Source organism: Oncorhynchus kisutch, linkage group LG23 (genome assembly GCF_002021735.2).
Source record: "Oncorhynchus kisutch isolate 150728-3 linkage group LG23, Okis_V2, whole genome shotgun sequence".
In the NCBI taxonomy this organism is placed as follows: domain Eukaryota; kingdom Metazoa; phylum Chordata; class Actinopteri; order Salmoniformes; family Salmonidae; genus Oncorhynchus; species Oncorhynchus kisutch.
The window spans coordinates 3,628,406-3,643,617 of NC_034196.2; the positions used below are offsets into that span (position 1 = coordinate 3,628,406).

The 15,212-nt window shown below is 43.5% G+C and overlaps 1 protein-coding gene across 1 annotated transcript; it reads left to right on the forward strand.

Annotated features, from left to right (window-relative positions):
• Positions 1-2,494: 2,494 nt before the first annotated feature.
• On the forward strand, positions 2,495-10,130 carry snx18b (sorting nexin 18b). Its single transcript, XM_020457941.2, has 2 exons — positions 2,495-4,424; positions 6,305-10,130. Exons 1-2 carry the CDS (start codon positions 2,942-2,944, stop codon positions 6,541-6,543), a joined length of 1,722 nt encoding a protein of 573 aa, XP_020313530.1. The 5' UTR covers positions 2,495-2,941; the 3' UTR covers positions 6,544-10,130.
• The last annotated feature ends 5,082 nt before the right edge of the window (positions 10,131-15,212 follow it).

Genomic DNA, 15,212 nt, shown 5'->3' on the forward strand with positions numbered 1-15,212 from the left:
AACCTCAACCACCGTTTTGGAACTTGGTCGAAACCCGGAAACGTACTTAAGTTGGTTTTCTTGAATTTTATGACCTCCCCCACTCGTCATTGGACGTCGCGTGACCTTTGTACAGTATTTGCTTCATTTACTTGAACGATTAAACATTTTTGCAAGGCTGTCCCATTTGCTACACTAAACCAGTCACCATCGTTACATCTGGGTTTTATTATTTGAAAAACATGACAATTAACTGTATCATCAAAGTAAGAGAATTTCCCCCCTCCAATAATGTGCGTGTCTTGACCTCTAGTGGTTTATACGTGACGATACAAGTTGTGTTTGGGGCACTCTGTTCATGGGGCACTCTCTTCACAATGTTAATATCAGCAAACCGCTCGATCACATGATGTGATACAGGTGGTTTGCGGTTGTGAGGCAGGTTGGATGTACAGCCAAATTCTCTAGAGGAATTAACATTACATTCTCTGGCAACAGCTCTGATGGACATTCCTGCAGTCAGCACACCCATTGCACAGTTCTTGATATGCCACACCTGTCAGGTGGATGGATTATCTTGATAAAGAAGAAAGGCTCAATAACAGATGTAAACAAATGTGTGTGCAACATTTTAGAGAATTAAGCTTTTTGTGCTTATGGAACATTTCTGGGATCTTTTATTTCAGCTCATGAAACATGGGACCAACGCTTTACATGTTGCGTATATATTTTTGTTCAGTATAATTTACAAATGAAGCAATTTTGATTAGTGAGTCTGCCATATCAGAGGCAGCAGATTGATGACCAGGGATGATATCTTGATAAGTGCACGAATTGGGCCATTTCCCTGTGCTGCTAAGCATTCAAAATGTAACGAGTACTTTTGGGTGTCAGGGAAAATGTATGGAGTGAAAAGTACATTATTTTCTTTTGGAATGTAGTGGAGTAAAAGTTGTCAAACATATAAATAGTGAAGTACAGATACCCTCAAAAACGACTTAATTGGTACCCCTCAGAGCCTGGTTCCTCTCTAGGTTTGTTCCTAGGTTCCTTCCTTTCTATGGAGTTTTTCCCTATCCACCATGCTTCTGCTTGCTGTTTGGGGTTTTAGGCTGGGTTTCTGTGTAAGCACTTTGTGACATCTACTGATGTAAAAATTGCTTTATTAACTGGGTGGTTCGAGCCCTGAATGCTGATTGGCTGACAGCCATGGTATACCACGGGTATTACAAAACATTTATAATTACATTGGTAACCAGTTTTTAATAGCAATAAATCCAATCAAATTGTGTTTGTCACATGAGCCAATTAAAACAGGTGTAGACCAGCAGTGGTTCCAGCGTTGGGCCTGTAAGCGAAAGGTTGCTAGATCGAATCCCCGAGCTGACAAGGTAAAAATCTGTCATTCTGCCCCTGAACAAGGCAGTTAACCCACTGTTCCTAGGCTGTAATTGTAAATAAGCATTTGTTCTTAACTGACTTGCCTAGTAAATAAAGGTTTAAAAATATTTTAAAGGCCTTACCGTAAAATGCTTAATTACAAGCCCTTAACCAACAATGCAGTTCGAGAAATAGAGTTAATAAAATATTTACTAAATAAACTAAAGTAAACAGTAATAAAATAACAATTACGAGACTGTATACAGGGGGTACCAGTACCGAGTCAATGTCCTGGGGTGGCCATTTGATTAATTGTTCAGCAGTCTTATGGCTTGGGAGTAGAAGCTGTTAAGGAGCCTTTTGGACCTAGACTTGGCGCTCCGGTACCGCTTGTCGTGCGGTAGCAGAGAAAACAGTCTATGACTTGGGTGACTGGAGTTTTTGACAATTTTTTGGGCCTTCCTCTGACACCCCTTAGTATATATGTACTGGGCCGTACACACTACCCTCTGTATGGCCATCAGATGCCGAGCCGTTGCCATACATGGCGGTGATGCAAGTGGTCAGGATGCTCTCGATGGTACAGCTTGTAGAACACTATATCCAGGCACTCCACGTTGCGTCATACATAAGAACAGCACTTAGCTGTGGTATATTGGCCACATACCACATCCCCTCTGCGTTATTGCTTAATTATAAATACATTTGATTTGGCATATTTTTACTTAAGTACTTTACACTCCTGCATTGTAGCCTAATGAAAATGTACAATATATAAACGATGAATATGAGGTGTACCTTATGGGATAACAGAGATAACAGAGAAACAACCAATGTTAGGCCACACTTCACAGACCTATGTTACATTATTGGTACATTATTGGTATAATTTTAGGTTTAGATTATTCTTGGTTAATTTGAATGATATAACAAATACGGGGACAGGGAAAATCTCGCAGTAGAGGCTACCTAGATGTTGTAAATGCCTAAAACTTCTCAGAATAGTAAAACAGACAGACTCCAGTTGCATGAAATGGTTACGTTTATTTTGCCAAAATCCCAATGCACACTGCATGCATAGTGCAATAGTAATAATTATAACGACGTCATAACAATATGGCAACATTGTAACAATACGGCAACAATATGGCAACTTGACCAAATCTGTTGGTGACTGCTGCTGTGTTGCCTGTTGGATGCATAGACATTAAAACCAGTTTGAATGTAACCTAGAACTAGCTCCACCCTCGACTATTCAGGCTTATTACGTGTGAGGACTAGTCCTGTTACGAGCCTGAAGCATCTGGAATAAGACTTTCTCCCTCCTACCTATTCATGAAGAAAAATAAGACATTGTTCTTTTTTTTTACGCATGAATTTAAAGACTACAGGCGCATGCTTTACAACTCGAAACTTATTTTCGGACGAGATTCTACAGCCGCATTGATTGCAAAGGACTAAAACTAAAAACTAAAGAGGTTGGTGCTGAATACAAAGTGACACGGTGATCCCATGTTTCGCTCGCATGACTAATTAATATCAGTACTCAGTCTCGCGCGCTCCTATTTTTTCAATATAAACTATGGCGTTTAGAGCGAGAGCGTTGTACGACTTTAGTTCCGAAAATCCAGGAGAGATATCGATTACTGAGAACGAAGTTGTTACTTTGTACAGCGAACAAGATGTCGAGGGATGGTTAGAGGGGACTAACAGCAGAGGGGAGACTGGTCTTTTTCCAGCCTCATATGTGGAGATTCTCACAAATGATTCATCTGACATCTCCTCCAACAACAATGGCATGTCGGCAGATCATGGTCAAGCCGAGTTGCCATCAAGTGGATATGATTCATCATACCATTCCCAGTCCCACTCTCGTGCTGAGAGCATTACAGTCCCGAACCCTTCCCACTCTGCTTATCCTGTGCAAACTCCACAGCACCACAGTTACCCAACCAGTCAAGGTAGCGATGACGACTGGGATGATGACTGGGATGACAGCTCGACTGTGGCGGATGAACCTGGAACGATACATGACAATGATGGAACTAGTTCCACAGCATACACGGTCACTACCAGTTTACCTGAGAGACGTAGCAGTGCCCAAGCCAAAAGTTCAGCCACAGTGAGTAAAAACCTCAACAGGTTTTCAACCTTTGTGAAATCAGGTGGAGAGGCTTTTGTGTTGGGCGAGGCGGCTGCCTTTGTCAAGGACGGGGACAAGATCTGTGTTGTCATGGGCCAGTATGGGCCAGAGTGGCAAGAAGACCCATATCCATTTGCCTGCTCTATCGATGACCCCACCAAACAGACTAAATTCAAAGGCATGAAGAGTTACATGTCATACAGACTAACTCCCTCTCATACCCAGAGCCAGGTGAATAGAAGGTACAAGCACTTTGACTGGCTCTATGCCCGCCTAGTGGAACGATTCCCTGTCATATCAGTCCCCCATCTGCCCGAGAAACAGGCCACGGGGCGCTTCGAACAGGACTTTGTCTCCAAGCGCAGAAAAGGTTTAATATGGTGGATGAATCACATGACGAGCCATCCTGTCCTGGCCAGGTGTGACGTCTTCCAGCACTTCCTCACCTGCCCCAGCACAGACGAGAAGACGTGGAAGATGGGCAAGCGAAAGGCGGAGAAGGATGAGTTGACTGGCGCTAACTTCTTCCTGACCATCTCCACCCCGGCCGTTCCACTGGACCTACAGGAGGTGGAGAGCAAAATAGACGGTTTCAAAGCCTTCACCAAGAAGATGGATGAGAATTGTCTGTTAGTCAACGCTACCATCAACGAGTTCGCCAGGAAGCAGATCACCGGCTTCAAGAAAGAGTATCAGAAAGTGGGCCAGTCCTTCAAACTGCTGGGCCAAGCCTTTGAGATGGACCAACAGGCCTATTCCGTAGGACTGAACCGTGCCATAGCATTCACAGGAGAGGCCTACGAGGTTATAGGAGACTACTTTGCCGAGCAGCCCAGACAGGATTTGGACCCCATATCGGACCTGCTGGACCTGTACAAGGGACACCTGGCCAACTACCCTGATATCATCCATGTTCAGAAAGGTACAGTATGGTGTCACAGCTGTCTCTGGTCTATGCCATATAAATGCCATAGTCCATAGACCAGTCCCCTCTGACCATGGCCATTTGAGTGTAGCCTCATAGGTATTTGATTTCTTTGGTCACTACCCTCATAGGGGTCATGTCACGCGGATGTTATGTTAATGTTGAGCAAAAACAAATGTTGCCCTGGCATTCCGTGAAATCCCTTGCATCGAGATCCTTTATGTTTTTAATGTTACGTCAGTTCATGTGACATTTATTTATTTAACCTTTCTTTAACTAGGCAAGTCAGTGAAGAACAAATTGTTATTTACAATGACGGCCTGCCCCGGCCAAACCCTCCCCTAACCCGGACGACACTGGGCCAATTGTGCGCCGCCCTATGGGACTCCTGATCACGGCCAGTTGTGATACAGCCCGGGATCGAACCAGGGTCTGTAGTGACACGTCTACCACTGCAATGCAGTGCCTTAGACCGCTGCACCACTCGGGAGATTGATGCACATATGTTTTGTATTATGTTCATCTTTTGTGCTTGCTGGCAAAAGTTTGCTGTTACAGTTTATGCTGTTGAGTAATGCACTCGAACATGACTGGAAGGCATGATATGTAATTACCTGTCCTTGCAGAAATTTTGTCTCACACCCACTCTAGAGAGTGAGATCAGAGGTTGGGGCTTTGGCACATAAACCACGGACATCTGCCAAATGCTGGAGTAACTTTTTGAATAGAACTCTGATAAAGGAGCCTACAATCAGAGCGCAGGGCTCGAAGATACTGCAGATAGGCCTAGTCCTCATGGAAGGACACACGGTTCAACGGAACTCTCTCATTCTCGTTTTTTACCAAGTAAGACAACATTCTCTGATTTGTCACTTTGATTTATCACACAGGAGATACATAAATACGGGGAACTGTTTGTTACACGCTATGCAGTCCAAGTTCAATTGAGACGTCGAAGGTTAGGTTATCCTACATCTGAATAGAATGAGAAGGAGGAGATTCCGGGGCCCCTTGTCCGGCGTTGCCCTGGGAATGTCGGAATGTCGGAATGGAAGCAGCCTCAGGATTAAATTATTTTCCTCTCCAAGGGTGGGGATCTGGGGAGCTGCTCCACAATATGCCTGGGCAAATCTCTTCCCACTGGCACCGGTGAAACAGTTCAACTTATTGGTGCTTTGGAACTGTAATCGCATGCGAGCGCTGAAAATAACCAAGTTCATTTCACATCACCAGTATGTCTATTCATCCACGTTTGTGTGGGAGACTGCCTGCGTGAGTGTGACGTGTGTGTGGTATTTTGTATTCCCCAGATAAGGGTCTATTCTAATGGCTGTAGAGAAGGTTATTTCAGTAAGGCAGCGGCCAAGTCTTAAGTCAGATCTTCCACTTACACATTCAAAGCTCAAGTATGTGTCCTTCACTGCAACATTTGTACGGTTCATATCTCATTTACAACTTGTAAAACTATCGCTGCTCTTAGCTATTCACTTAGAAAAAGGTTGCTCTGTGTTTGCGGCCTTGGAGAACCTCTTAGCCTGAATACTCCACAGTGCAATAAGTTGTAAATTAGACAGACTGCTTGTAGTTAGACGATTATAACTCTGTGTGAGTGGGACAGTAGAACATTTGATTCAGTCTACTACTCTATTGGCCAGAAAGGGCATGAAACCACGGTCAACTCTTTTCCCTGAGTCATGTAAAAACTTTTCAGAGACAAATGTAGGATTCAACTAGAGTTTGCATGACAAAAGATATCCTTTTTTCCTTTCCCCCACTTTAAGGAATAGTTTTGACACCCCTTCTCTCGAAACCCTTTCCATGCCCCCTTTCCCACCCATGTTTTTCCCCCTCCCCCTCTCCGCCACCTCTCTCCTCAGGTGCCCTTACCAAAGTGAAGGAGTGCCAGAAGCAGGAAGGGGAGGGATCAACCATCAACGAGCGTTGTAACATCATTTCCTGCGCCACGCTGGCTGAGATCCAGCACTTCCACCGTACGCGCGTACGTGACTTCAAGAGCCAGATGCAACATCACCTCCAGCAGCAGATCAGCTTCTTCCAGAAGATCACTGGGAAGTTAGAGGAGGCACTGCAGAAGTACGACGAATACATAATATAAGGGACCTGAGGAAAGGAGGGTGGCTACAGAGGGATGGAGAGAGGATGGTGGGGACAGAGGGAGAGAGAGGAGGGAGAGAAAGAAAGATGGCTAGAGATGATAAATAAAGTGCCCGGAGGAGATGGGGCACTTGAATGACTTGTTCAGTTCTCCGTGACCAGATTATTCATCCATTCTACAGTCGGAAGTGAGTGGATCTATGCAGGTGATGCAGTGACGGATGGAGGAAAATGGGGTAGAAAGATACTGAAGACACTCCTTCGTTGACGTTGTTGTCCGCAAAACCTGATCGCGTAGTCTAGCTTGACGGGATATGTTAAGTCATCACATACAAGACGTGTCACTTCATGAAATGAGTGGGATGTCTTCCATAAGGAACTGTATAGAATTGCAAAGACATCTTTTAAAATACATGTTTAACCTGTTGCATTGAATCCCCCTTATTTGCCTTTTTCTCTGAACAAATGTAACAATTTCAGTTTCATGGCAAATATGAATGACGTGTGTGTGTGTGTGTGTGTGTGTGTGTGTGTGTGTGTGTGTGTGTGTGTGTGTGTGTGTGTGTGTGTGTGTGTGTGTATCTTATCATAGAGGGGGCAACCAAGGGGGGGTTGGTATTTCAATATTCTGTTGTAGTTTCTGAACCTCATTATTTGAGACCTCCCAGAGAGCTCTGTGCAAGGAACAAGCTTTAAGATTGTAGAACACTGGAGAAGAACAGAACACCTGATTTTCTATTCCTTCTTATTGTTCCCAATGGAGAGGGAGGAGGGAGGCACAAATAACTCAGCCAGAATAATACTGCAAATGATGTCTCTGTGGGATTCCCTGGTGTCGAAGGACATTGTTGAAATTAAATCCTTCCTCCTACACATGTACTCTGCATGTGAATTTGACGATTGAAGGACCATTGATTGGTATCCTCCCAAAACACAGTTGTCGGATGACAGCCAAAAGTCTAATGCATGTAAGTTATTTTACCCGGTTGATTAGGGTAGTGCTAGATGGCTTGACACACATCGCCCCTGAACAGCCTAATACATGTAGAAGGGACCTTTATCACAGTATATTCACTTGATCACACAAGGAACACTGTGTAGTCCTTTTTCTCATGTTTGCCTGGTCTACATTTAGCAGACAGCATGGCTGCAATTCAGGTACTACTACCAGGCCCACTGTTATTGATATAGGACACCATCTCTTCTCCTCTCCCAATAGGTCAAGTTACTCCACCTCCAATGCGTCCATTATTTAGACCAGATTCCTTTTCCACTAGCTCTGGGTCAAGTTACATCTGAAACACTTGAAGGGAATTTAAATGGTTTGTTGTTCTTGTTAACATACAGCTATCTTGCTGAACTGGGTTTGTTGTGTTTGCTCACCCATGTCCAGTGCTTGACTCGGGATGAAAGAAGTGCAGGAGCTGTCTTTTCCCAAGTCCATCCATTAGATTATGTTTACCGAAGTTCAGTGGTGTAAAGTACTTAAGTGAAAATATTTTTAAGTACTACTTAAGTTGTTTTTTGGGGTATCTGTACTTTACTATTTACATTTTTGACAAATTTTACTCCATTACATTCCTAAAGAAAAAAATGTACATTAAAAATTACATTATTTTCTTGAGGAATGTAGTTGAAGTAAAAGTTGTCAAAAATGTAAATAGTAAAGTATTATGTAATGAATGTATTGTAAAGTATAACTGCCTTCATTTTACCGGACCCCAGGAAGAGTGGATCTATAATAAATACTGACAAGGTAAAAATATGTCGTTCTGCCCCTGAACAAGGCAGTTAACCCACTGTTCCCCGGGCGCCAAAGACGTAGATGTCGATTAAGACAGCCCCCCCCCCCCCCTCTCTGATTCAGAGGGGTTGGGTTAAATGCGGAAGATACATTTCAGTTGAAAGCATTCAGTTGTACAACTGACTAGGTAGCCCCTTTTCCTTTCCCTACAGTATATAAGGTTCCACAGTTGACAGTCAGAGCAAAAACCAAGCCATGAGGTCGAAGGAATTGTCCGTAGAGCTCCGAGACAGGATTATGTTGAGGCACAGATCTGGGGAAGGGTACCAAAACATTTCTGCAGCATTGAAGGTCCCCAAGAACACAGTGGCCTCCATCACCAAGCCTCTCCCTAGAGCTGTGGGCCCGGCCAAACTGAGCAATCGGGGGAGAAGGGTCTTGGTCAAGGAAGTGACCAAGAACCCGATGGTCACTTTGACAGAGCTCTAAAGTTCCTCTGTGGAGATGGGAGAAACTTCCAGAAGGACAACCATCTCTGCAGCACTCCACCAATCAGGCCTTTAAGGTAGAGGGGCCAGATGGAAGCCACTCCTCAGTAAAAGGCACATGACAGCCCGCTTGGAGTTTGCCAAAAGGCACCTAAACTCTCAGACTATGAGAAACAAGATTCTCTGTTCTGATGAAACCAAGATTGAACTCTTTGGCCTGAATGCCAAGCGTCACTTCTGGAGGAAACCTGACACCATCTCTACGGTGAAGCATGGGGGTGGTTGCATCATGCTGTGGTGATGTTTTTCAGTGGCAGGGACTGGGAGACTAGTCAGGATCGAGGCAAAGATGAACGGAGCAAAGTACAGAGAGATCCTTGATGAAAACCTGCTCCAGAGTGCTCAGGACCTCAGACTGGGGCGAAGGTTCACCTTCCAATAGGACAATAACCATAAACACACAGTCAAGACAATACATGAGTGGCTTTGGGACACATCTCTGAATGTCCTTGAGTGGCCCTGACAGAGCCCGGACTTGAACCCGATCGAATATCTCTGGAGAGGCCTGAAAATAGCAGCAACGCTCCCCTTCCAACCTGACAGAGCATGAGAGGATCTGCAGAGAAAAATTTGTTAAAGTCCAGGCTCTGGGCTGGTGATGGGCTACTTTGTTTTATAGAGGGAAACAGTCATCCTCCAGATCCCTATTCAAGTCTATCCTCATGGAAGTTCACATTCACAAACACCTGGGTGGGTTAAGTTAGTCCGGAAAAGCAGCAACCAAACAGCTTTTGGTCATACGCTCTCTCTCTCAGAGCAAAGTTCACAGCACAACCAGCTGATTCAGTCATGACTCATTGCTACACAGGCTGGTTGTTCCTCTCTCTCAGAAGGACTGCATGTTTGAGATCGACTACATTGCAGTCCGGCTGTGAAGGGTGTTTCTAAATGTGAAATTCAGACTATTATAGACTATCTTCTGAACTGTGCAGCCAAACTGCAATGGCATCAATGTCAAACACACGGTCTCTCTATACAGTTGGAGGGATTTCCGCTACCATCATACCTGTTTAATTATTAATGTGATCCGAACTTACAGTTTATGTAATGTCCACAGTCCACAATCATTGAAGACTGTTTTGTGGCGACACCTTTTTGAAGTTACTGTTCATGCTCACAAAGAAGTATAAGTCCATTCATTACCCAGAACAAAGGAAGACATTTCATTTCCACTGGCTGGGGCTCTTGGGTTGTCCCTCTCTGTGGAAACAGACTAAGCCTGTTAGAACTTGATTTAAATAATATTCCTAACTGTAAAATAAAACAAAATGGGCCCGATGTCCTTTCTGATAGTAATCAAAAGCATATTGCAATGTTTGTGGAATGTTACTTTTGAATCTTCCTTAAACCTTGTTGAGTTCCCTTTAAACAGAGTTTGTGTATGTGAAATCATATCCTCCCCCTCGTGTGTACCTCACTCTTCCCCAGTCCAGCCCACATCACCCCCATGAACTTGTCTGGTGGAAAAGTGTAGTGCTTAATGGAAGGATATAAAGAAACAAAAGATGTACTAAAGTCTTTAAGGAAACTAAAAAGGTCAGTCAAGACCAACATAGGCTACTCATTTAAGATGATGTTAAAGGTATACAATACTGGGTTGGCACAAGTTACAAAATAAACAACATGCAAAGGATAAAACATCAACATAACCTACACTACATGACCTCATTGACCATCTCGTTCCAAAATCATGGGACTTAATACGGAGTTGGTCCCAACCTTTGCTGCTATAACAGCCTCCACTCTTCTGGGAAGGCTTTCCACTACATGTTGGAACAATGATGCGGGGACTTGCTTCCATTCAAACACAAGAGCATTAGTGAGGTCGGGCGCTGATGTTGGGCGATTAGGCCTGGCTCGCAGTCAGCATTCCAATTCATCCCAAAGGTGTTTTATGGAGTTGAGGTCAGGGCTCTGTGCAGGCCAGTCAAGTTCTTCCACACCAATCTCAACAAACCATTTCAATATGACAGTATCTCATTGTCATACTGAAACAGGAAAGGGCCTCCCCCAAAGTTGGAAGCACATAATCGTCTAGAATGTCGTTGTATGCTGTAGCGTAAGATTTACCTTCACTGGAACTAAAGGGGCCCGAACCATGAAAAACAGCCCCAGACCATTATTCCTCCTCCACCAAACTTTACAGTTGGCACTATGCATTCGGGCAGGTAGCTTCCTCCTGGCATCCGCCAAACCCAGATTTGTCCGCCGTGCTGCCAGATGGTGTTTCACAGAACATGTTTCCACTGCTCCAGAGTCCAATGGCGGTGAGCTTTACACTACTACCAACCATTGCACAAGGTGATCTTAGGCTTGTGTGCGGCTGCTCGGCCATGTAAACCAATTTCATAAAGCTCCCAAAAACTTTTATTGTGCTGACATTGCTTCCAGAGGCAGTTTGGAACTTGGTAGTGAGTGTTGCAACCGTGGACAGGCGATTTCTATGCGCTACGCGCTTCAGCGGTCCAGTTCTGTAAGCTTGTGTGGCTTAACACTTCGTGGTTGAGCTGTTGTTGCTCCCAGACATATCCACTTCACAATAACAACACTTACAGTTAACCGGGGCAGCCCTAGCAAGGCAGACATTTGACAAACTGACCTGTTGGAAAGGTGGCATCCTATGACTGAGCTCTTCAGTAAGGCCATTCTACTGCCAATGTTTGTCTATGGAGATTGCTTGGCTGTGTGCTTATTTTATACACCTGTCAGCAACGGGTGTGGCTGAAATAGACAGATCCACTCATTTGAAGAGGTGTCCACATACTTTTGTATATATCATGTATATTTAATTTGAAAAAATACACAGAGCTTTTGCCATATAATTCCGTATATAATGTATAGGATATCTGTGTCTTTTGCAATATACGCAGAACTTCTGAAATGACAATGTGATTTCTGCAAGCTGCAGCACAGAATGCTCATCGACGGGGGTGGAGTACGTGTGAAAAGACACTGGGTGTTCTCATCCTAGCTATCCTCGAGGGTGTAGATCTGATCTCAGTACAGACGTAATACTTATCAAATGCTGTATATTAATTTCCATAGGAATAGTGGACCGCAGACTGTATTTACTTGTATGTACAGTAGGCTACTATGCATTCAGTCATTTAAAACACTGATTCGGGTATGGCGAATCACAGGCATGATACAGTTATCATTTCATTAAAATACTGGATGTATTATTATTTCCAAACAAAAGAGTGTGTTAGTCAAGTCTATTGTTCCTAACAAGACGTGTATCATTAACACATGATGGCTGGCTGACTGCATTTAAACTAAAAGACACCTTGAAGGCAGATCTACTGTAGTCTAAAAACAGAGCCATATACAGTGGGGCAAAAAAGTATTTAGTCAGCCACCAATTGTGCAAGTTCTCCCTCTTAAAAAGATGAGAGAGGCCTGTAATTTTCATCATAGGTACACTTCAACTATGACAGACAAAATGAGGAAAAAAAATCCAGAAAATCACATTGTAGGATTTTTTATGCATTTATTTGCAAATTATGGTGGAAAATAAGTATGTGTGTGTGTGTGTGTGTGTGTGTATGTATATACTGCATATGGCTCTTGCTACAACTATTCCTGTGGTCTGTCATTCTAACCACTGACAGGTTGAATTGAGCAAATCAAATTTTACTGGTCACATACACATGGTTAGTAGATGTGAGTGTAGCGAAATGCTTGTGCTTCTAGTTCCGACCATGCAGTAATATCTAACAAGTAATCTAACAATTTCACAACTACCTTATAACTACCTTATACACACAAGTGTAAAGGAATGAATAAGAATATGTACATATAAATATATGGCCGAACGGCATAGGCAAGACGCAGTAGATGGTATAGAGTACAGTATATACATATGAGATGAGTAATGTAAACATTATATAAAGTGGCATTGTTTAAAATGACTAGTGAGACATTTATTACATCCAATTTTTTATGATTAAGTGGCTAGAGATTTGTGTCAGTATGTTGGCAGCAGCCACTCAATGTTAGTGATGGCTGTTTAACAGTCTGATGGCCTTGAGATAGAAGCTGTTTTTCAGTCTCTCGGTCCCTGCTTTGATGCACCTGTACTGAGCTCACCTTCTGGATGATAGCGGGGTGAACAGGCAGTGGCTCAGGTGGTCGTTGTCCTTGATGATCTTTTTGGCTTTCCTGTGACATTGTGTGGTGTAGGTGTCCTGGAGGGCAGGTAGTTTTCCCCCGGTGATGCATTGTGCAGTCCTCACTACCCTCTGGAGAGCCTTACGGTTGTGGGCGGAGCAGTTGCCGTACCAGGGGGTGATACAGCCCGCCAGGATGCTCTCGATTGTGCATCTATAAAAGTTTGTGTTTTTGGTGACAACCACATTTCTTGAGCATCCTGTGGTTGAAGAGGCACTGTTGCGCCTTCCTCACCACACTGTCTGTGTGGGTGGACCATTTCAGTTTGTCAGTGATGTGTACGTAGAGAAACTTGAAGCTTTCCACCTTCTCCACTGCGGTCATGTCGATGTGGATAGGGGGGTGCTCCCTCTGCTGTTTGCTGATGTCCACGATCAGCTCCTTTGTTTTGTTGACGTTGAGTGAGAGGTCATTTTTCTGACACCACACTCCCAGAGCCCTTACCTCCTCCCTGTAGGCTATCTCGTTATTGTTGGTAATCAAGCCTAAGTCCGACCATAAGTAAAACATTGTAACAAAGGGCGAATAGTAGAACCAACTTAGAACTTTCCATATAAGAAATTGCCCTATTCACACAAAATGGGTCATTGAAGCAGGTTTAACAACAACACCTTGGGAACAAGAGCCCTGCTGCCAGCTAACAGCAGGCAGCAGCAGCATTGAAAATGTCAAAATGTGACTCACCACCTGGATTCGGTCTTATGTAGCAAAATCTGAAATTGTATTTTTTACATTGGATAAAAGTAAAGACTCAGAAATACAAAATGGTATATCATACACCGCATTTCTGAGTAACAATGGGAAAGTAATTCTGCTTTGAATGTTGATAAACTTTAAGTTGATAAACTGAGAAAATGGCCTTTGAATGTTTTGGTATCTAGTCTACACCCATTCAACATCGTTGACACCCTCTTAAGCTTTAGCCCCCACCCATCTCGTTTTGCTCTCGGAGCGTTCAGAGCCCACACTTGACACCCTGGCCGATGATTTGTTTACCTATGGATAACATGAAAACAGCCTAACCAGCTCTGCTGGCAACAACATGATTCTGCCTTTTTGCAGACGTTTGCTGACACGGGCCACATTCAGTGGGTGTTGTACACTTTAGCTTCAGACATGTAGCTAGCTAGCTAGGTGGTAAACAATTAACCTAGCTAGGTAAACAATATGTAAGATCACACATGTTATGTAACGTTAGCTAACGAGCCAGCCAGCTAACGTTAGCTAGTTAAACAACAATGAACATAGTAAAAACATGATTTGGGACTACACTGCATGAATATGCTGGGAGCTAACCAACCAGGTTCAATGTTAGCTAGCTAACATTAGGCTCTAACTAGCAAAGCAAACAGCTCTGGGTTACGAATAATAATGTCAGCTAGGGAGCACAGCCAGCTAACGTTAACTAGCTAGCTAACAGTACACTTTAGCTTAAGACATGTAGCTATCTAGCTAGGTAAACAATGAACCTAGCTAGGTAAGCAACGTGTAAGATCACACACACGTCATATAATGTTAGCTAACGAGCCATCCAACTAATGTTAGCTAGTTAAACTACAATGAACATAGTGCCACATCATGTCGTTACTACACTGCATGAATATGCTGGGAGCTAATCAACCAGGTTCAATGTTAGCTAGCTAACATTAGGCTCTAACTAGCAAAGCAAACAACTCTGGGATACGAATAGGGAGTCAGCCAGCTAACACTAGCCCTTAGTTTGAAGATGTAATCCGGAGGCAAGTGTTTTCTCCACCTCTTTAGCTATCATACTCTAAGTCCACTGACTTGATCCTCCAGAAAGTGGAGAGCAACACTTATGCAGCTCCACTACAAGACACATTTCCTACATTAAAAAAAGCTGTGTTCGACAGGATCACCAACACAGACTGACCAGCTCAAATAGACAGAAGCCCTCTATATGGCAGACCAATCCAAACTCCTCTGTCGACATGTCCAGCCCACTCATTATCTCAGCCAATCATTGCTAGTGGGAAAGTTGCTGTCGTAATTTAACAATTTTAGTCATATTTACAGAGTTTGTTAATCATGTTTGTTATTAAAGCACATGAAAGTTCACATGTTCCAGAAGGTATTTCTGCCAAAAAACGCATTTTGATAAAAGAAGAAACATTTTAAAATGGCTCTCCTGTGAAGTCGTGACTTAACACATACACCTAGTTTCCTGAAACGGGTCACAAATGTGGA